Below are 23,750 nucleotides of genomic sequence, written 5' to 3'. Positions count from 1 at the left end.
ACCAAGACGAGGCCGCTTCTTGGAACATGCAGGTCGCGTAAAGGACCTTTTGGTTCTCACTACATCCGCTAATGGAGAGAACTGTCTCCATCTTGTCAATCCAGTTGTAGAGCCCAATGGCCCCTTCTGTGCCCTTGAATGGCCAAGGCTTACAGGCCATAAATGTCTTATAGGAGCATCCTATGTCCAAGGCTCCTGATTCGGGTTTTGGGGTCTCGTTCTGACGACCCTGACTTGATTTGGCCTTGCTGGCCTCATGTGTTGCGATCGCCTGCGCGATTATTTCCGCGAGTTCCTCGGGTGTCATGGTAATTCCCTTGGCTCTGGTTGGAGGCATTCTCGTTCTTAAAAAGAGAAAATATAACAAACTTAGCGCATGTACCCTGAGCACATAGTGTTTTTATCCTTAATGTTCACTAGACATTGTGTGACCCGTGTTCCTAAGTGTGTGTGTGGTTTTTCTTTTGAAAATATTTTCTTTGAAAAATACTTCACGCGATTCCCCGACGGTTATAGTCTAGGTTAAAACTTCTTTTCCTAGTTCGCTATAACCAGTGCTCTGATACCAATCTATCACACCCGGCCCTAAACGGCGGAAACAGCCGGGCGCGCGCCTTTGGGGATTGATAGTCAAGCACGGGTCATTGCAAACATTTAAGAAAATAAAATTTCCATTGCGCATGAAATGTCTAGTACAAAATTCATTACATTGTTTAGAATTACATAAAAACATCCAAGTATGAAAATCATTGAAAATTTCCGCGCCATATCCCCTCACACGGCGGGAACAACTGCGCGTGTGGAAGGGATAGAACTAAAATCTTCCAAAAAGCTAATTTTATGGATGTTCTGCGTGAAGTGCTCTATGTGTGACTCCTTGCGCTACTTACCTATCACCTGAAAGACACGTAAAAACATTTGAATCAGTATAAACTGAGTGAGTTCACAAGTTTTGGTGACTTAATAAATCGTATTGCATCATAATCTTGATACAACCATACTGAAACATATTTCTGATAACATCATAAAACACATGCTTTGTGAATCCGTATTGAAACGTAGTTCTGATTACATATTCCTGATAAAACCGTTCCGCGGGTTACGCGCGAACATTTCTGGAAAACGTGCTCGTCTATGCAAAGTGGCACTGCCACTACGAGCAAAATAAAGTAATACCGTCCCGCGGGTTATGCGCGGACATCTCTGAAAACCGTGCTCGTCTATGCAAAGTGGCGCTGCCACTACGAGCGAATTAATAATACCGTCCCGCGGGTTACGCGCGGACGTTGTGCCGGAAAACAAGGCGCTCGTCCATGCAAAGAGGTGCGACCCCTACGAGCGGGCTCAATCCCATAGTACTGCCCCATGACCATACTAGGCACTCGTCCATGCAAAGAGGTGCGACCCCTACGAGTGGGTTGATCAAACCAGCAGTCCCTACCCTTAGAGTTCCAATGGTAAAGTGATCACTTACTCGTATCGCACTCACATCGAAAACCATAGATAACCGTTTGCATTGCTCGAAAATATTCCATAAGGAAACATAATTTAAACACATTATCGTTTTCATTACTTGTGAGAGTACCATGATGAAGCATAATTTAAGTACGTGTCCCTCGCCCCGAAAACAGTTTAAAAACAGTGAAAATAGTGAAAATAGGGGCCGTGAGACTCACCTGTGATTCTTGTTAAGTGGTGGTTTAGATTAGACGAGATTTGGGTTTCTTGGTGTTAGGCTCGAAATTGAAAGTCTAGTACAGGAACGGAAATGAAACGGATGCTGATTTGCAGTTTTAAGAGTTTGAAGTGTGTTTGGGTGATAATTTAGGTTACATATTTATAGGCAAACTCAAGGGAACACAATCCCTTGCTTTAGGGGATTGTAATCTTTTCATATCTAGGTGTAATGATGATAAAGTATGGGATTTATTATTATTTATTTAGGAATGGGGGTGATGACCCTAGGGAGTGGTAAAAAAAGATTCTGATTGATTTTGACAGGACATGCAAGACTGTGGTTGGTGGGAGTAGGTATGGCTGACAGCTGACTTTTCGTGTTACAGTATACTTTTCCTGGTATTGTTGTCAGTGTGCAGTCAAAAGGTAAAAATATCTGAAACACGCTACTGGTCCCTTCTGGGCGGGGGAAATCCCCTTACATTTGAGAAATAGACTAAGTGTTTTGTGCGTGTAGCCTTGTGCGTATAGCTTTCTGCGTGTAGGCTGTTTCTTTGCTGCGGGTAGGTGCGTAACCTTCTCGTAGTCAGGGACGTTTGAGTTTCATTTGTAGATTCTCCATGAGGTCTTGGTATTTCAACATAGTGATCAGTTATGTTGAAGTCAATTCCATCTTGGAGCTTCAGACAAACTAGCTCTCAATGTTCCCGCCATGCGGGGAGGTTAGCCCCCTTTCCGCACGCGCATAAATGATTTGGGATGCACCCGCCTTAGCATCAGGCGGGGCGTCCACCCATTAGACATGTCAAAAAGTTAAGTTATATGAAAACATAAAGCCAAAACATCCGCGCATGGCGCATATAACTTATGCACGCGCTGATTCTAACATGGCGCGCTCGCGCAGGGCGCATATAACATATGCACGCGCTGATTCTAACATGGCGCGCTCGCGCAGGGCGCATATAACATATTTGCCTATTAATTAGGTTGATTACTTGGTTTATGGGATTAGGAAATTACCGGGTGTCACACGGGTAGACCTCCACGAACCGATCCGCCGTCTGTTCAAGGATGGGCAACTCGTTCTCATCTGGAGCACGAGTACCCATCCGAGCGGGACTATCAGCCTCCCGCGGATGCAGGAGCGACTGCAAGTCGTTCCCCTCTGAAATAAAAGAAAAACAGTTAGAAGACAAACCTATATAAACAAAGAAGACAGAGCATACCGTAAGGGACAGAGTTCAAACCGTATTCAAGGACGATCGGGATCTTTTGCGCCTCCGCATCCTTCCACACCCGGCTCATCCCGAGCATCACCATCCCGGACTCCGCAAAGCGTTAAACCGGAGATTGGACTCGGGAAATCTTTGATAACCATTCCGCCTCCTGGTAGTTGGAGGCGTGAAGGCTGGGAAGTGCTTGCCCATTCTTAAACTTCATGGCAAGGGGGATGGCACGAGCGGAGATATAAAAGAACTTCCGCTTCCATGAACGAAGACTGCGCTCGGTTGCGCAAATCTTCAAACCCTTGATCCGGGTTATCAGAGTATACCACCCCTGGATGCACCTCCAAGAGTAGAAGGTCATCAGGCGGTCGACGAAGGGCTCAACGCCCAGAATCCGGCACACCCACTCGAAGTGGCGAATCTTTGCGATCGCCATCGGGTGTACCTCGGTCAGGTGTACACCGTGCCTCTCCAGAACACGGTACACAAACTTCGTCAAGGGGAACCTAAGATTCCCATAGACAAAGAATGCGGCATATACCCCGATCTTGCCTCTGGGGGCATCATACACCGTCTGATGAGGTCCAGGAAACTCAGGCTCGAAAGACTCGAGCATGAACTTCCTGACGATGTACTGATATAGATCGACAGGCAGAGCACACTGGCACTCGCCAGCATTACTCTTGTCATCCTTGTCGGACGTGGATGACGGGTTCTCGGCGTACACCCCAGCCTCCTGGGCTGTAGCCTCAAGATCGTGAGCAGAAGACATCTTGCAGGTATGAAAGAAGAGAACGATTTCAAGAGAATGCTCGACTGAAAAGGTGAGTATTCGCCGGAAATCGTTTTGAAGATGAAGAGAAAAGTGAAAGTGTGGATTACAAAGGACCCTCTCCCCCTTTATATACTAATCGCAATCAATGCGATGAATTTAATGCGGAAGAGAGAGAAATCGCAGGTGCAATGAAACTATGACACGTGGCAATAAGCAAGCTGGCAACAGCTGTTGAAAGGACGCGTGCCATTAATTTCGCGGCCACGCGCCCGAAAATTCGCGCCCACGCGCCTGAAAAAGCGCCTGGAATGACCATATACTGTCACGTCGCCATAACTTCCTGCACGTCCTGACACTGTCAGAAGAAACCGTCGGACGACGTTTCAATAGTTTGGACTGTTCTTATCCTTTCACCAACTCTTCGAATTTCAAAATTTCAAAAAGATTCAAAAGCGGGAAAATACCCCTTACCTTGGCAACCAAGTAACTATAAGACAGGTGCGGGTACAGTGTTAAGGCAAAACCCTTCACATACTTAGCACCCGCAGGGAATTGACGCCAGGAATACCTTGGAAGTAAAGTAACCGTAAGACGAGTGCGGGTACAGTGTCAAGGCAAAACCCTTCACATACTTAGCGCTCCGCAGGGAATTCAAACCAAGAAGGATCTTCTGGGCCATGCTTGCGGAAACGGGAATAACATCCCCGCATAGCGGGAACGTCGAGAACTATATTGTTTGAAACTCCAAGATGGAATTGGTGGTTTTTAACATAATTGATCACTATGTTCAAAACTACCAAAACCCCATGGAGAATCCAGACAAGTGGGACTTAACGCTCCTGACTTGCGAGGAGGTTACAGACCTACCCGCTTCATACCCAAAGATCAAGCAGAAAAGTCGGGAATTTCTGCGTGACATTAGGAAAACCGCGGGAAGAATCCCCACGGAAAACCTTAAAACTAAAAACCCTTTTCAAAACCCCTTGCTAAAGTCCAAAAGTTCACCTCACTTATTAATAATTCATGAGAAGAACATTGGACTGGGGGGACTTGAAGAGGTAGGTCCTAGCAGAGCCCAGTTGGACCCGCAAGACTCACCTTGAAGAGGGACGTCTGCGCAACGACCAACTGCTTCCGCAGGACCCACCATGCTCAGAGATGAAGACCTTACGCGCAGTACGCCAGTTGTTCCCGCAGGGAAAGCCTCTCAATGGTGTACCCCGCTTGTTCCCGCAGTTGCGGATACAAGCCATCAGGGAAGGCTACCCGCACTGATAGCAAGGCTACACGCACAAGGCACTAACTCTTGATACTTCAGTAATGTCACCTGAAGGAATGAGCAAGGCGGGAATACTCCCGCCCAGATGAGCCAGTCCGTATGCGTCTGGAAGATCTTTTGTACTATACCTACCAAGGTATGGGCAAAACAGACGATCTGACCAAAACAGCCCATGAACCAATCACAGGGTGACAGCTCACCGACAACAGTACGAGGAGGAGCACCCTCTAGTACTGTTTGTCACTATTAGCCGCTGCCTACTCACCAACCCTTACTATGGGACGTGCGTAGCCTACAGTTGGTGGAACAGTGCATAGCCGGCAGTAAAGGAACAATATACGGCCGGCCTTGTCACTATCGGCCGCAGCCTATCCACCAACCAGCATGGCTTGTGCGTAGCCCACTGTTGGTAGAACAGGAATACTATTCAGCCGGCTGTACCTTCTTGGAAACCTACCTTCGGCTATAAATACTCCAACACCTTGGAATGGTAAGGACATCATCTGATATCTCATTATCTTATCTTCTCTAGCAATCTCTTAATATACACTTATATTCAGAGCAATCTTGTATGATTCTCACGCCGGATGCTGGTCACAAGGAGGAACCCCCCCTTCTCAGTGACGAGCTTACGGTGTCTGTTTTGCAGGTCACCTGAAGAACAACTTTCTTTGCTGGACCTCATCCTCGTGGGAAACATCTATTTAACCCCCAGATTATCCGTAATCTGCCCGGGGTCGATTAGTGTTTCTTCAGAGACCAAAGGATAAACACTCACCATTGATACCTAATAAATATGGTTGTAAACCAAATTCTGATTAGGATCTATATTAAACTCAAAATTTATAAAAGAAGTTTAATGGATAAAGATGACACAAACGATTTATAAAGGATTAAGTGAATGTTAGCTAATCTACAATAGTTATCTCCCCGATTAAAACTTTTCTTCACTATTCGTTTCTCTAAATGGTAGTAATCCACAATACAACGTTTCATGAAGCAAATGTAGTGATCATCTTCTTCAAGACATTATGTCAAGATAGTGTGTCTTTACAAAGATTTCAAACATTCACCATGTCAAAATAACTAAACTTCACAACACTATGTCAAGATAGTATTCCCAACCCAAATGAAACATTACACTATATGAATATAGTGTTCCCCGCTCAAACCATCAACACAATGATGAACAAATCACATAACATATCATTGTAATTTATAACAAGCTCTAGTGATGTTACTCAATAATACAAGAATATGTGAAAGATGTTGTAAAACATACTCGTTTTGCTATTCTTTATTCTTTATATTTTGTTCAATTTAAATATGATATTGGAAGCAAAGATATGTATTTGATAAGTACTAGCTGGGTGCTTGTGTGCAACACCCCGAAAATATTCATACCAATTTTGTCAATTTATGAAGTTGAGGGACTAGTTAGTCATTTAGCTAAAGATATGTGAAAGCGACACGTGTCCTATGACTCATCACAATGAGAAGACACATGTCACATGGTGACAACACAAAACTACACATGTTAACACATAACAACCCATACCCTCACAAAGTGACATGTGGATAGTGATTAATCAATATGAATGTAACATGCCAACACCTTATGGCATGACTCATCATTAGGTCCGGCTCCGAGAAAGCAAAAAAAGTTTTGGGCCGAAGACGAAATTCTTTTTGGGCCTTAAGTTAGGAGTATTTTTTTGGGTTTAAACAATTTAATTTTTATATGAGCTTAGTTGGTTATAATTTGGGTTGTGTAAAACACGTTTATATAAAAATAAGATTAAATATGTCTTAAATGATACTAGAACTCATAACATTTTGGTTGGGATTAATACCTATTTGCCACTAAACAAGCTAGTGGTTATATAATTGAGTTTAAACATTAAATATACAAACTTTTTAAATAGGAATACATATATTTTTTTTAAAAAGAAATTCGGGCATAGCGGGGTGTCGGGCCTGTGGCCGTCTACCACCATGCCACCCCTAAGGGTCGATCTGCTCATCATCAAGAATGACACATGTGGCATGGTGATGAGTAATGGTCTGGCCGGGGATCACTATAAATAGTGAACATGAGCTCCTTATTGTGTCATTCAAAAACACCAAACCACTTCATAAAAAACCTTAATAACTTACTATAACGAATTACTTCATGCCCAAATATTAAATTTTTGGTTTTTAAGCAAGCTGAAAGTTAATAATAAGCAAGGCAAATTGGATGGGTCATCAGATTTGAGTCTGTGTGGTTGGGTCATCAGATTTGAGTCATGTGATGCTTAAGCGGTTCTCTCAAGCGCCCTAGTTTACTCTGTAGGACAGGGGTCACATTTTATTTAAAAAAAAAATAAACATCAACGATACTCTCGTTAGTAATGAGAAATATTCTAATACGATACCGTTTACACAAATTGAATAAATACAAACTTTTATATTCAAAATTGACATGATCCAAAGTCTTTAGCGAGTAGTTTAACAAGTCTTCATATAGTATCCTTGTCTTGTGTCTTCATCACATTTGGTATTCGACTAAACGCCTTGACTACAAAAGAAAAGCAAACAAAATGTTGACGGTTGTGGCTGAGGCACGTGTTCAGCACGCTTCACTTAAAACATATTTCGCGCCTCTACGTAAGACAACGCGTCTGTCTCCCAGTGTACAACAACCAAAGCAGTTTGTACTGCCGGAGATGCCCGCACGGCCGAGGTTATATCAGGTATATCGGTGTTCTTGAAAAGGAATAGGTTAGAACAAGGTGGTGAAGGAATCAAGTAGAGAGTACTCCTCTCTAACCATGGATTTTTTGAGTGAACACAATTCAAGTTATTTTTTCAAGCGTCTTTCAAATGAGGCACATAGCCTATTATATAAACAAGAGTTAAGAGTGACTAAAGTATCACTTAATTAGAAATTTATAATACAATAAAAATTAATCAATTGCCATAAAAGGCTTTACTCAAGAGTTTTATAACCAAATGAAAAGTTTAATATTAATTATTCTAATTGATCTTCAATCACCATATTCTAATTTTCCAACATACTCTACTTGTTTACCTGTGTCGGTAATTGGCAAGAGTTCAGTTAGAATAAATTCGATTTAGAGTAAAGTGCCATTTTCGTCCTTGTGGTTTGGCAAATACTACGAATTTAGTCCAAAAAGTTTATTTTTTGCATATGGATCCTCCACGTTTCCTAGTTCTTGCCAATTACATCCAAATCACTAACCCTGTTAAATTTTATCGTTAGGTTAGGGCAAACATGTTTTTTCACAATTTCTTTCTTATAATACTTATTTAAGTGAACTGCGGTTTTCGTCCCTCTGGTTTGTTCAAATCTGCAGTTTTATTCCTGGTTTCAAATTTGCAATTTTCTTTCCTATGGCTTTATTTCACTTGCAATTAAACCTGAATTCTCTAATCTCGTTAAGTCTGGTTGTTAACCCATTTGTGTGCCCATCATGTGACGATCATTTTTGTCATTTTTCTTCTCAAATAAACCTTAGTCCTAATTCTCGACCCCCCTCGCGTGAGGGGTGGGGTGTATTTGGGGAAAAGGAAAAAAGAAGGAACATGTGACACCCGGTAATTTCCCAACCCCTTAAACTAAGTAATCAACCTAATAATTAGGTGATTGTAAATATTATGCGCGCCATGTTAGTCAGCGCGTGCATTTGTTATGTGCGCCCTGCGCGAGCGCGCTATGTTAAGAATCAGCGCGGGCACATTTATGTGCGCCCGGCGCGAGCATATGTTAGAATCAGCGCGGGCATTTATGTTTGCCCTGCGCGAGCGCGCCATGTTAGTCAGCGCGTGCATGTGTTATGTGCGCCCTGCGCGAACGCACCATGTTAAGAACCAGCGTGAGCATATGTTATATGTGCCATGCGTGAACGTTTTGGCCTTATGTTTTCATGTAACTTTTATGTTGTCTATGGGTTGACCATCCCGCATGATGCTAAGGCGGGTGCATCCTACATCGTTTATGCGCGTGCGGAAGGGAACTAACCTACCCGCATGGCGGGAACTTTGAGAGCTAGTTTGTCTGAAGCTCCAGGATGGAATTGACTTCAACATGACTGATCACTATGTTGAAATACCAAAACCACCTGGAGAATCAACATGTCCCTAACTGCGAGAAGGTTACGCACCTACCCGCAGCAAAGAAATGTTCTACACGCAGGAAGCTATGCGCACCAAGTTATACGCGCAGAACACTTAGTCAAAATGATCAGATTTAAGGAAATTGTCCCCGCCCAAAAAAAGGGCGGTAGCGTGTTTCAGAAAACTTCTACTTTTTACTGAACACTGTCTAAAGCACTGAAAAAGCAAACTGTAAAAGTCAACTGCCAGCCACCCACTCTCACCAACCACAGCCCTGCATGTCCTGTCCATATCAAATCAGAATCTTTAATCTACTTTTCTACTCTTTTTAATAAATAATAATAATTTCCATACTTTATCATCATTTCAAAAGATTACAATTCCCTAAAGCAAGGGATTATGTTCCCTTGAGTTTGCCTATAAATTTGTAGCCTAAATTATCACCCAAAACACACTTCAAAGAACTACAAACTTGCACTAATCTTTTCCCAAGCATCCGTTGTTTCCAGCTCCGATCCTGTTACTAGGTAAGCCGAGATTATAACCTTGAGATCTACTTTCCAACCCTTATATCTTGATCTTAATATATATATTTGTTATTTAATCGTATTCTAGACCTTCGATTCCGAGGCCAACACCAAGAAAACCCGAATCTCGATTAATCCCTTAACAAGAACCACAGGTGAGTCTCACAGCCCCTATTTTCACTGTTTTCACCATTTTAAACTGTTTTCGGGGCGAGGGACACGTATTTAAATAATGTTTTATCATGGTATATTTACAAGCTAAGCAAACGATTACGTGTTTAAGTTATGTTTCATGATGAACAATGCGAACAGTTATCTATGGTTTTTCGATGATAGTGCACCAGATTCGAGTAAGTGATCACTTTACCATTGGAACTCTAAGGGTAGGGACTGCTGGTTTGATCCGCCCACTCGTAGGGGTCGCACCTCTTACACAGACGAGTGCCTAGCACGGGGCAGTACTATGGGTTTGAGCCCGTTCGTAGAGGTCGCTCCTCTTACGCAGACGAGCGCCTTGTTTTCCGGCACAACGTCCGCGCGTAACCCGCGGGACGGTATTACAGCATATATTCGCTCGTAGTGGCAGCGCCACTTACACAGACGAGCACAGTTTTCCAGAAGTGTCCGCGCGTAACCCGCGGGACGGTATTACGTTATTTTAGCTCGTAGTGGCAGCGCCACTTACACAGACGAGCACAGTTCCCAGAAATGTTCGCGCGTAACCCGCGGAACGATTTTATCAGAATATGTTGATATAACTATGTTTTACCAAGCATGTGTTTAATGATGCTACCAGAATTATGTTTCAGAATGATTTGTATCAAGATTATGATGCAATACGATTTATCAAGTTACTAAAACTTGTGAACTCACTCAGTTTATACTGATTCAAATGTTTTTACGTGTCTTTCAGGAGATAACTAGGTAGCGCATGGAGTCACACTTAGAGCACCACACGCTGAACATCTAAAACAAGCTTTTTGGAAGATTTTGGTTTTATCCCCTCGATGCGCACGGTTACCCGCCGCGCAAGGGGATATGGCGAGAAAATCTTCAGTTTTTGTACTTGGATGTTTTTATGTAATACTTAAACAATGTAATGTATTTGTATTAAACTTCTCATGCGCAATAAAAATCTTTGAATGTTTTGCAATGGCCCGTGCTTAAGTATCAATCCCCACTCGCGCGCGCCCGGCTGTTTCCGCCGCTCAGGGCCGGGTGTGACAGATTGGTATCAGAGCACTGGTTATAGCGAACTAGGAAAAGAAGTTTTTTTTTACCTAGACTATAACCTTTGGGGAATCGCATGAAATATTTTTCAAAGAATATTTTCAAAAGAAAAATCACACACGCACTTAGGAACACGGGTCACAGTGTCTAGAGATAAGAACATTATGTGCTCTGAGTACATGCGCTAAGTTTGTTATATTTTCTTTTTATGAAAGAATGCCTCCAACCAGAGCCAAGGGAATTACCATGACACCCGAGGAGCTCGCAGAAATAATCGCGCAGGCGATTGCAACGCATGAGGCCAGCAAGGCCGAATCTAGTCAGGGTCGCCAAGAGAACGAGACCCCAGAACCCGAATCAGGAGCCTTGGACAAAGGATGCTCCTATAAAACATTCATGGCCTGTAGGCCTTGGCCGTTCAAAGGCACCGAAGGAGCCATTGGGCTCTACAATTGGATTGACAAGATGGAGACAGTTCTCTCCATCAGCGGATGTAGTGAAAACCAGAAGGTCCTTTACGCGACCTGCATGTTCCAAGAAGCAGCTTCATCTTGGTGGAAGCTCCAAGTAAAGACTTTGGGGCGAGAAGTTGCTCTTCACAAGACCTGGGAAGAATTGAAAGAAATGTTGATGAGAAAGTTCTGCTCTCGCGCAGAAATTCAGAGCTTGCAACAAGAATTCTGGAACCACACCATGGTAGGAACAGATATCGATGCCTACACCAATCGTTTCAACGAGCTTTGCCAGCTGGTGCCAGACATGGCAAACACAGAAGAAAAGAAAATCGAGAGGTACATCTTTGGGTTACCTCCTGTCGTTAGGGTCCCGCTCAACGCCGCCGCACCTCCGACCTTTGACGAGGCGGTTGCGCGAGCCATCACCCTTACAAGGGATACGGTTCGTGCGGGTATGTTGACCACCCGCTTGAACGAGCAGCGAACCTCTGACTCCAAGAGGAAATGGAACTCCCACCGAGGATCAGACTTCAAGCAGCCACCGCCCAAGAAGCAGGAAAGCACAAGGGTTTACGCGATTCAAGCCGCGGAACCATCAAGGAAAGGATACAGCGGGCCTTACCCATGGTGCAGCAAATGCAAGTATCACCACGAAGGCGAATGCGCGAACGTCACGTGCGCCAAATGTGGCAGACCAGGACACAAGACGGTGAATTGCCGTACTAAAGAAGCTGGAGCCAATGACAACTGCTACGCATGCGGGAAGCCTGGACACTTCAGTCGGGATTGCCCACAGAAAGGAAACCAAGCTCGCGGGAGAGCTTTTGTGATCGGCGCGGGTGAAGCAAAGGAAGAGCCGAATGTGGTAACCGGTACGTTTTTGCTTAACGGTCATTATGCATCTGTCTTATTTGATACTGGCGCTGACCTAAGTTTTATATCCCATGAGTTTAAAAACTCCCTGGGCTTAGCGACCAGTAGGCTAGACAAACCTTATACTATAGAACTAGCCAATGGTAGGCAGTTATGCGCGAATGAAAGGACGGAGCAATGTGTGTTAGTCATGGGAGGTCATGAGTTCAATATTAACTTGTTACCAATAGATTTGGGAAGTTTCGATATTGTGGTAGGTATGGATTGGTTGGTCGAGAATCTCGCGGAGATTGTTTGTCATGAGAAACAGGTTCGGATTCCACTGTTGAACGGAGAAACTTTGATGATTCAAGGGGAAAGAAGGGGAGTTGCGACGAAACTGATTTCATGCCTAAAGGCGCGTAAGTGCCTAAGGAAAGGGTGCTACGCCTTCCTGGCGCATGTAGTAGAGAAAGGAGATGAGCGAAGAATTGAAGACTTACCAGTAGTGCGCGAATTTCCAGAAGTTTTTCCTGAAGATTTGCCCGGGTTACCGCCGCCGCGACAAGTCGAGTTTCGTATTGATTTGGTCCCAGGAGCTGCGCCAGTAGCTCGAGCGCCTTATCGCTTAGCTCCATTTGAGATGCAAGAGCTATCCAATCAGTTACAGGAACTATTGGACAAGGGTTTCATACGCCCAAGCTTTTCACCTTGGGGAGCTCCAGTACTGTTTGTAAAGAAGAAAGATGGTTCGTTCAGAATGTGTATTGACTACAGGGAGCTGAACAAGCTGACAGTCAAGAATCGGTACCCCTTACCGAGGATTGACGACTTATTTGACCAGTTACAGGGATCCAGTTATTATTCGAAGATAGATCTACGGTCAGGATACCACCAACTTAGGGTCCATGAGGAAGACGCGCCAAAGACAGCCTTCCGAACCAGATATGGCCATTATGAGTTCTTAGTGATGCCTTTCGGGCTAACTAATGCGCCGGCTATATTCATGGATCTGATGAACCGTGTGTGCAAACCATATTTGGACAAGTTTGTGATTGTGTTCATAGATGATATTTTGGTTTACTCTCGAACCAAGGCCGAGCATGAGCAACACCTGAGATTGATTTTGGAATTGTTAAGGAAAGAAAAGTTGTATGCGAAGTTTTCCAAGTGCGAATTTTGGCTTAGAGAAGTTCACTTCCTCGGTCACGTTGTAAACGAGAAAGGAATTCACGTTGATCCTTCCAAAGTCAAGGCCATCGAAAACTGGGAAGCGCCAAAAACCCCAACTGAGGTGAGGCAATTCCTTGGACTAGCTGGCTACTATCGACGCTTCATTGAGAACTTCTCCAAGATAGCTCTACCTCTGACCGCGCTAACTCAGAAAGACAGGATGTTTGTTTGGGGCGAAAACCAGGAAGCAGCGTTTCAAATGTTGAAACAGAAGTTATGTAGTGCGCCAATCTTATCCCTGCCCGAGGGGACAGATGACATCGTTGTTTACTGCGACGCTTCACATCAAGGACTCGGATGTGTCCTTATGCAGCGAGACAAAGTCATAGCGTATGCCTCGCGCCAACTTAAGACCAATGAGAAGAACTACACAACGCATGATTTAGAACTTGGAGCTGTCGTCTTCGCGCTAAAGATTTGGCGCCATTACCTCTATGGTACGAAATGTGTAATCTTTACGGATCATAAGAGCCTCCAACATATATTCGATCAGAAGGAATTAAACATGAGGCAACGAAGATGGGTTGAATTGTTGAATGATTATGATTGCGAGATCAAGTATCATCCGGGGAAAGCGAATGTGGTAGCAGACGCGCTAAGCAGAAAGGAGCGAATAAAAACGCTACGAGTCAAGGCTCTAAGGTTGACCATTCACGCAGATCTCTCTACCCGCATCCGAGACGCTCAGCAAGAAGCCTTGAAACCAGAGTTTGTTAAAAACGAATGCCTTGGGGGTATGGTTAAGAATTTGGAACTTAAAGGGAACAACACTCGATATTTTGCCAACCGCATATGGGTCCCTCTCAAGGGAGGATTGCGCGAGCAGGTATTAAACGAAGCTCACAAGACGCGGTATTCCGTACATCCTGGCGCAGACAAGATGTACCAAGATGTTAAAACGCTGTATTGGTGGCCCAATCTTAAAGGCGCCATCGCGATGTATGTCAGTAAGTGCCTGACGTGTTCAAAAGTAAAGGCTGAATACCAGAAACCATCGGGGTTGCTTCAACAGCCAGAAATTCCCATGTGGAAGTGGGAACAAATCTCTATGGACTTCATCACCAAACTGCCAAGGACACCTGGGGGTTATGACACAATATGGGTTATTGTGGATCGGTTAACTAAGTCAGCACACTTCCTGCCGATTAAAGAAACTGATAAAATGGAAAAGCTAGCCCGACTATATATTCGAGAAATAGTTTCAAAACATGGAGTCCCAGTGTCCATCATTTCTGATCGAGATAGTCGGTTTACATCAAGGTTTTGGAGATCGTTACAAGGAGCTCTAGGTACTCGCCTTGATATGAGTACAGCTTATCATCCTCAAACGGATGGGCAAAGCGAGCGAACAATCCAGACATTGGAAGATATGCTGCGCGCGTGCGCGATCGATTTTGGAGGTAGTTGGGATACCCACCTCCCGTTGGTTGAATTTTCTTACAATAACAGTTATCACACAAGCATTAAGGCTGCGCCGTTCGAAGCTTTATATGGGCGCAAGTGTAGATCCCCACTGTGTTGGGCGGAAGTGGGCGACAAGCAAATGACTGGTCCAGAAGTGATCCAAGAAACAACAGACAAGATTTTTCAGATAAGGGATCGCCTTAAGGCAGCACGCGACAGACAGAAAAGTTATGCTGATATAAGAAGGAAACCGTTGGAGTTTCGAGAAGGGGATAAAGTACTTTTGAAAGTCTCTCCATGGAAGGGAGTCCCCCGTTTCGGTAAGCGAGGAAAGCTAAATCCGCGCTACATTGGACCTTTTGAGATCCTGGAGAGGATCGGTCCAGTTGCTTATAAACTCCGTCTACCCGCCGAACTCAGTGGAGTTCATGATACGTTTCATGTATCCAACCTCAAGAAATGTTTATCTGACGAAACGTTGATTTTACCGGTGGAAGAAATTCATATTGACAAACAGCTGCACTTCGTAGAAGAGCCTATAGCAGTAACCGATTGGAAAGAACAAAGGTTGCGCAGAAGCAGAATCAAGTTGGTAAAAGTTCAATGGAACTCAAGGCGTGGGCCTGAATTCACTTGGGAAAGAGAAGATCAGATGCGCATAAAATACCCACACCTCTTTCAGAATATGGCTTCTGCCAGCAACGTCTCCTAAATTTCGGGACGAAATTCGTTTAACGAGGGGAGAATGTGACACCCGGTAATTTCCCAACCCCTTAAACTAAGTAATCAACCTAATAATTAGGTGATTGTAAATATTATGCGCGCCATGTTAGTCAGCGCGTGCATTTGTTATGTGCGCCCTGCGCGAGCGCGCTATGTTAAGAATCAGCGCGGGCACATTTATGTGCGCCCGGCGCGAGCATATGTTAGAATCAGCGCGGGCATTTATGTTTGCCCTGCGCGAGCGCGCCATGTTAGTCAGCGCGTGCATGTGTTATGTGCGCCCTGCGCGAACGCACCATGTTAAGAACCAGCGTGAGCATATGTTATATGCGCCATGCGTGAACGTTTTGGCCTTATGTTTTCATGTAACTTTTATGTTGTCTATGGGTTGACCATCCCGCATGATGCTAAGGCGGGTGCATCCTACATCGTTTATGCGCGTGCGGAAGGGAACTAACCTACCCGCATGGCGGGAACTTTGAGAGCTAGTTTGTCTGAAGCTCCAGGATGGAATTGACTTCAACATGACTGATCACTATGTTGAAATACCAAAACCACCTGGAGAATCAACATGTCCCTAACTGCGAGAAGGTTACGCACCTACCCGCAGCAAAGAAATGTTCTACACGCAGGAAGCTATGCGCACCAAGTTATACGCGCAGAACACTTAGTCAAAATGATCAGATTTAAGGAAATTGTCCCCGCCCAAAAAAAGGGCGGTAGCGTGTTTCAGAAAACTTCTACTTTTTACTGAACACTGTCTAAAGCACTGAAAAAGCAAACTGTAAAAGTCAACTGCCAGCCACCCACTCTCACCAACCACAGCCCTGCATGTCCTGTCCATATCAAATCAGAATCTTTAATCTACTTTTCTACTCTTTTTAATAAATAATAATAATTTCCATACTTTATCATCATTTCAAAAGATTACAATTCCCTAAAGCAAGGGATTATGTTCCCTTGAGTTTGCCTATAAATTTGTAGCCTAAATTATCACCCAAAACACACTTCAAAGAACTACAAACTTGCACTAATCTTTTCCCAAGCATCCGTTGTTTCCAGCTCCGATCCTGTTACTAGGTAAGCCGAGATTATAACCTTGAGATCTACTTTCCAACCCTTATATCTTGATCTTAATATATATATTTGTTATTTAATCGTATTCTAGACCTTCGATTCCGAGGCCAACACCAAGAAAACCCGAATCTCGATTAATCCCTTAACAAGAACCACAGGTGAGTCTCACAGCCCCTATTTTCACTGTTTTCACCATTTTAAACTGTTTTCGGGGCGAGGGACACGTATTTAAATAATGTTTTATCATGGTATATTTACAAGCTAAGCAAACGATTACGTGTTTAAGTTATGTTTCATGATGAACAATGCGAACAGTTATCTATGGTTTTTCGATGATAGTGCACCAGATTCGAGTAAGTGATCACTTTACCATTGGAACTCTAAGGGTAGGGACTGCTGGTTTGATCCGCCCACTCGTAGGGGTCGCACCTCTTACACAGACGAGTGCCTAGCACGGGGCAGTACTATGGGTTTGAGCCCGTTCGTAGAGGTCGCTCCTCTTACGCAGACGAGCGCCTTGTTTTCCGGCACAACGTCCGCGCGTAACCCGCGGGACGGTATTACAGCATATATTCGCTCGTAGTGGCAGCGCCACTTACACAGACGAGCACAGTTTTCCAGAAGTGTCCGCGCGTAACCCGCGGGACGGTATTACGTTATTTTAGCTCGTAGTGGCAGCGCCACTTACACAGACGAGCACAGTTCCCAGAAATGTTCGCGCGTAACCCGCGGAACGATTTTATCAGAATATGTTGATATAACTATGTTTTACCAAGCATGTGTTTAATGATGCTACCAGAATTATGTTTCAGAATGATTTGTATCAAGATTATGATGCAATACGATTTATCAAGTTACTAAAACTTGTGAACTCACTCAGTTTATACTGATTCAAATGTTTTTACGTGTCTTTCAGGAGATAACTAGGTAGCGCATGGAGTCACACTTAGAGCACCACACGCTGAACATCTAAAACAAGCTTTTTGGAAGATTTTGGTTTTATCCCCTCGATGCGCACGGTTACCCGCCGCGCAAGGGGATATGGCGAGAAAATCTTCAGTTTTTGTACTTGGATGTTTTTATGTAATACTTAAACAATGTAATGTATTTGTATTAAACTTCTCATGCGCAATAAAAATCTTTGAATGTTTTGCAATGGCCCGTGCTTAAGTATCAATCCCCACTCGCGCGCGCCCGGCTGTTTCCGCCGCTCAGGGCCGGGTGTGACAGAACAAAACTGCCCCTCAGGTAAAGGGCACGCTGATAAGTTTAACGATCATACTTAACGAGATTAGGGAATTCGGGTTTAATTGCAAGTGAAATGAAATCATAGGAAAGAAAATTGCAAATTTAAAATTACTGGACTAAAACTGCAGATTTTGACAAACCAGAGGGACGGAAACCGCAGTTCACTTAAATAAGTATTATAATAAAGAAAGAGTGAAAAGACACGTTTGCCCATGACTTAACGATAAAATTTAACGGAGTTAGTGATTTGGATGTAATTGGCAGTAACTGGGAAACGTGGAGGGTCCATATGCAAAAAATAAACTTTTTGGACTAAATTCGCATTATTTGACAAACCATAAGGACGAAAATAGCACTTTACTCTTCGATTTAAAACAAGCTCTAGTTGAAATGTAGCAAAACAGATTCTCATGTTATATATTCTTATGGTGACGTGAAGATGATGGCGGCGGTGAGTCGGTGAAGACAACAAGGAGGTGTCAAGGGTGGCGGTGATAGTGACGGGGTGATAGTTTCGCCAATAATGTTGGTAAAGACAGATGCGATGTCGGTGATGACTGGGTGTTAGTTGTATTTTTGACATGTTTTGTAACACTTTAAACACTCATGTAGAAACATATGCAACAATTGTAAATCTTAATAGTTCTACCCATATGTATCTTGATGATTATAGGTTTCTCACAAGCTAAGTGAATGTTAACCAATCAATTATTTTTTAAAGGAGTTATGAAAATATGAGTTTATTATAAGTGTTTGTATGACTTTGTTTTATTCCTTTTTAACGAGGGGGAAACACTTACCACTATAACACGCTTTGAGTAAACAGTTTTGAACGCTTATTTCGTAAAAGCAATAGGCAATATTTCTAGTAACCATGTGGAGCCAGGAAAGGAAGGAGGGAGGGAGAGATAAAATGATAAGTGGTTCTTTCAAGCCCCTAGTATACTATACTTGCTTACCTGTGTTGGTAATTGGCAAGAGTTCAGTTAGAATAATATAGATTTAAAATGGGCTCTTGCTGAAATAATCACTCTATAAAGGGATATTGGTTTTTAATACGTCCAACTTTTTTTCATTGGTAGATAACACTCTTAACTTTCGATTTGTCACCCACCACTCCTAACTTTCACCCTATTTTCTTGTACCACTTCCCGTCTAAATGAACACTAACATCGTTAATGTTTTGGACTAAAAATGTTATTCAAATTAGTTGAGGGGGTGAAAAAGAAAATTAAATTGTTTAACATATACCAAATTTGCCTCCAACCAACCCTAGATCAAGCATCACCACTCCATCCTCATCTATTACCACCACCACTACACCTCGGTTCAACACAAACCCATCTACAACATATTGATTCGAAGTAATCCTTTACTCGCCAGAAAACGAGTTGCAGGTTTCCAGCAAACACCATATCCATCATTTCACCGCCCACCGCCCCAAAACCGCAACCCCCGCCCCCGCCACCACCAGTGTCTCACCCAACCACCTTCCGGGATCGCCTGCGTGCCGGAAAATGAGTTGCGGGTTTCCGGCGAGCACCACCTTCATCATATCTCCACCGGTACATAATCTTCATGATCTCCATCATCTTTTTACACCTTTGAACCATCTCCATTTTTTCGTCACGGAATTCGTCGGAAAAAACAAGGTCGCCGGAAAAACGAGGTCACCGAAAATGAAGGTTCTTGAGGTTGTACAATTACCACCGTCCCCGTCTTGTCGTTTTATTGAGAGTTCGTAGAAGAACAGGGAAGCCAGACCAGCTCGTCACCGGAAAACATGGCAGGCCATATTTCTCCCTCTCATTGACTTTCTCTTTCTTTTATTGACAATCTCTTTCTCTCTCTGGTAGCTTATGTGTGTTAAAAATAAAATTTTTGATTTACCCCCTCAACTAATTTGAATGACATTTTTAGTCCAAAGCATTAACGAGGTTAGTATTCCTTTAGACGGGGAGTGGTATAAGAAAATATGGTGAAAGTTGGGAGTGGCAAACGACAAATCGAAAGTTGGGAGTGCTATCTATCAATGAGGGAAAGTTGGGAGTATTAAAAACCAATATCCATTCTAAAAAAAGCAGAAATACAGATTCTCATGTTATATATTCTTATGGTGACATGTGAAGATGATGGCGGCAGTGATTCGGTGAAGACAAGGAGGTGCCAAGGGTGGCGGTGACAGTGGCGAGGTGATAGTGTCGCCAATATTGGTGGTAAAGACAGATACGGTGTCGGTGATGACTGGGTGTTAGTTGCGTTTTTAGCATGTTTTATAACACTTTAAACACTCAATTCCGCCATATTGCATTTATCATACATATGTCACTATATTGTCACACATTTGTTTTGTGTATCGGAGTCTACTTTTAATTGTTTTTGTCGTTTTGTAGGTCTGGAGAGGTTGCGAGAGGCACTGAGTTAGAACCAAGGATTTGTATCAAGTTGAACCGAGCTGCAAGAACAAGAAGTTAAAACTAAGTTTGATGCTGGAGTAAATATAATTCAAGTTTGAATTAAATGATTAATTATGGTCACGATTGACGCTAACCTATTCTCATCCATTCTCAGTTTAACGATTTCTAAAAACATTGGTTCATTTAACCCGTTTTACCTAATCATATTGGTTAGCATAAATTAATAACCGGGTAAATTTTTGGACAACGAAAACAACGGTATCCATAACCACTGTACAACGTTGTCATTAAATATTCTTGTTATTGGTCGTTTATTAAATATTATCATATACCTCTCAAAAATGATATGGCTGAAAAACAGCCATCCCATCCCTCCATCTTCATCTTCAACCTCACTACACTCTAATCTCATATTCCTTCAACATCTGCAACTCACCACAATAATAATAATAATAATACAACAACAACAACCATGTCAATAACAAACACCTTATCATCATTCACCCTCCCACCCTCCACAAAAACCTTATCCCTTTATTCATCTTCCTTCAACTTCAAAACCCAACTCATTTCCCGCCGCCGGACCACCATCATAATCTCCAAATCCAAAAACACGGACTCCGCGGACGGCCCAGACCGCTTAATCTCCGCAGTCTGCTACTTCTACCCGTTTTTCGACGGCATCCAATACGGCAAATACGTGATCAACCAGTTCTCCTTCCTCCAAACAATAATCCAACCTCTTGTACCTGCAATACGTGTCTTCAAAAGCTTCCCGTTTAACGGGTTCTTGGTGTTTTTAACTCTTTACTTTGTGGTTGTTAGAAACAATAACTTTAGCAGGTACGTTAGGTTCAACACCATGCAGGCTATTGTCCTTGACGTGCTGTTGATATTTCCTGATCTTTTGGAGAGGAGTTTTAACCCGAGAGACGGGGTCGGGTTGGATTTGTTGATGAGTCTTGATAGCACTGTGTTCTTGTTTCTCTTGGTGTCGTTGATTTATGGGTCGTCTTCTTGCGCTTTGGGACGGGTTCCTAGATTGCCCATTGTTGCTGAGGCTGCTGATAGACAAGTTATGTAAACATAGTACAATTGTACAAACATTGTTGGTATGTTTTAAAGTTTATTAAAGGTTTTAGTTTTGGCTTTGGTTTTGGTTTTGGTTTTGGTTTGTTCATAGTTTGTTGAATTTGCGACATGTTTAGTGTCACACTGGCGCGAGTTCGGGATTGGTTATTGAAAGTGTTAATCGGGTTGTTACGAGAACAACTTTATTCTCTCGTGAATAATCGGATAAAGAGTAGTGGTGCGCGATCGACTGATTAACCAAACTATTCAATAGCTATTCTCAATTGTTAGCCTTTTAGGGGGTGTTTGGCCTAGCTTTTTTAGCAAAGCTTATAACTTTTTTAGCTTTTTTTTTTTTACAAAATAAGCTTAATTTGGTGTTTGATTTAGCTTTTTTAGCTTATGTTTATAAGCTTATATAAGCTAAATTGAAGATGGTTTTTTAGCTTATTTGAAGAAGCTTATTTGTTTAAGGGGGTAAGTTACTCATTTGCCCTCAATTGATGGTGGATTAATAATATTGAAGCAACTTATTACGGTAACAAATCAAAAAATGGTGGATTTAACAACTTATTAAGACGTATAATCAACTTGTATAATATAAGCTAATCCAAACACTTAAAAAGAGCTTATCAAATAATAGAAAATAAGCTAGAAACTACTTTAGAATATAAGCATAAGCTAGAAAATAAAAGCTAGGCCAAACATCCCGTTAGTTTTGGTTTGTTCATTGTTTGCTGATTTTGTGACTTGGGCAGGGTCACATTGGCGCGAGTTTGGGATTGATTATTGAAACTGAAAGTGTTAAATGGGTTGTTACGAGAACAACTTATTTCTCTTGTTAATAATCGGATAAAGAGTAATGGTGTACGATCGACTTATTAACCCAACTATTCAATAGCCATTCTCAATTGTGGATGTTTAAGTTATAGGAGGTCATGTGTTCTCTAAATTTGTTTAGTACATTCATGTTTATATGCATACTACAGTGATTACTTTTTACAAGTTTGATTGGATATTGTTGGTATCATTCATTTTCTTCTTGTATAAATTTATAATGTTGGTACAAAATTTACATTTTTTAAACAGCCTGTTTCAACAAGTATGAAGTATCTATGTTTGTCGTGGTGACGAACCAAAATAGCCATTTGTTAACTTGACCATCGCGCTTTGTCAGGTAAAATGGTGTCTAATCAAGAATTTTGAATGTCTTACAAATAATATTAAAGGAGGAAATTTGTTAGCATACTGCATAATGAGCCCAGGCAAGCCCAAGCTCGTTTTATTTCTTAATCTAGAACTTGACTCGTTTCTTGTTTATTAATTATTGTAATTACATATTTCTAATTGTTTTAAGATACTTTTTAGTTATAGTTAGGGGTGTGCATGAAGCCGAAAAAACCGATCCCAAACAAAAACCAACGGTTTTGTTTTATATTTTTGTAAACACCAAACTTTTGGTTCGTTTTGGCATGCAGCAAAAACCGAACCGCATTTATGGATTTTCATTTTTTATTTTGAATTTCAAGTAATTCATAAGAAATATATAAACGGCGTTACCAAATTATTTTATCGGAATAATATAATTATCAGATAATTTAGTTAATGAGAAGATTTAGGTACAAATTCACTTGTTTGGGCCATATATTTATGCCAAAAAATTGAAGCCCAATAACTTAGTTTTTGGTTTTCAATAACAACAATCAAACCTAAACTGAAAACAAAACAAACAAACAAAAATAAAAAATAAAAAAAGCCGGGAGCAAACGGTTTTCAATAACTTAAAAACCAAATTTTCAGTTTTTGGTTCGACTTTAGCCCAAAACCGACTCATTCATACACCTGGCTATAACCTTTTTTTAAATAACCCAATGCATGTATAGATAGTTTAGTTATCTTTATAATATTAAAGTTGAAATGCATTTCAATTTTCAAGTACAAAGTACAAAGTACAAACTATTTAAACTATAAGCCCGTTTAGTCTCACAATTCTAGTCATGTTTGATCTTAATAATTGAGCTTCAACATAGGCCCAAGCTTGTTTATGCTTGAATTGATAGTAGGTTTTTACAAGCTGATCCTCTAATGAAGGCAACCTTCTGTGATTTCTTGGTAAACAAATTCTAGTAAAAAAATTATTGCTCTTTAAATTTATGTGTTTTAACATAGGTAGTAAATATATTTCATATGAAAGAGTAACTTTTCAAACTTTGAATCTTATTTGGGCTTTACTCATTTATTGTTTATTAATTATCAAAGTGTTATATATGCGTGTATATGTACACACATCATCTACTATTATAATAAATAAAAATATTGATTGAACCACAAACCCTTTAGTTGGCCTAATAGTTTGTCAAATAGCACTCTTATATTTAACCTATAATTTCTAATTAAATTTATTAATTTAAAACTAAAATTTAATTAAGATTTAGAA

At 41.9% G+C, this 23,750-nt stretch overlaps 1 protein-coding gene across 1 annotated transcript; it reads left to right on the top strand.

Annotated features, from left to right (window-relative positions):
• The first annotated feature begins 20,584 nt into the window (after positions 1-20,584).
• On the top strand, positions 20,585-22,584 carry LOC143548125 (protein TIC 20-v, chloroplastic-like). The gene is made up of 2 exons (XM_077039373.1): positions 20,585-21,354; positions 22,491-22,584. Exon 1 carries the CDS (start codon positions 20,715-20,717, stop codon positions 21,324-21,326), a length of 612 nt encoding a protein of 203 aa, XP_076895488.1. The 5' UTR covers positions 20,585-20,714; the 3' UTR covers positions 21,327-21,354; positions 22,491-22,584.
• Positions 22,585-23,750: the final 1,166 nt, after the last annotated feature.

Source organism: Bidens hawaiensis, unplaced genomic scaffold (assembly GCF_021521415.1).
Source record: "Bidens hawaiensis isolate Kalapana, Puna unplaced genomic scaffold, B.hawaiensis_p1.1 tig00014913_1, whole genome shotgun sequence".
In the NCBI taxonomy this organism is placed as follows: Eukaryota; Viridiplantae; Streptophyta; class Magnoliopsida; order Asterales; family Asteraceae; genus Bidens; species Bidens hawaiensis.
Note: the sequence above shows the minus strand (reverse complement) of the source record. Positions and strands in the feature narration are given on the sequence as shown.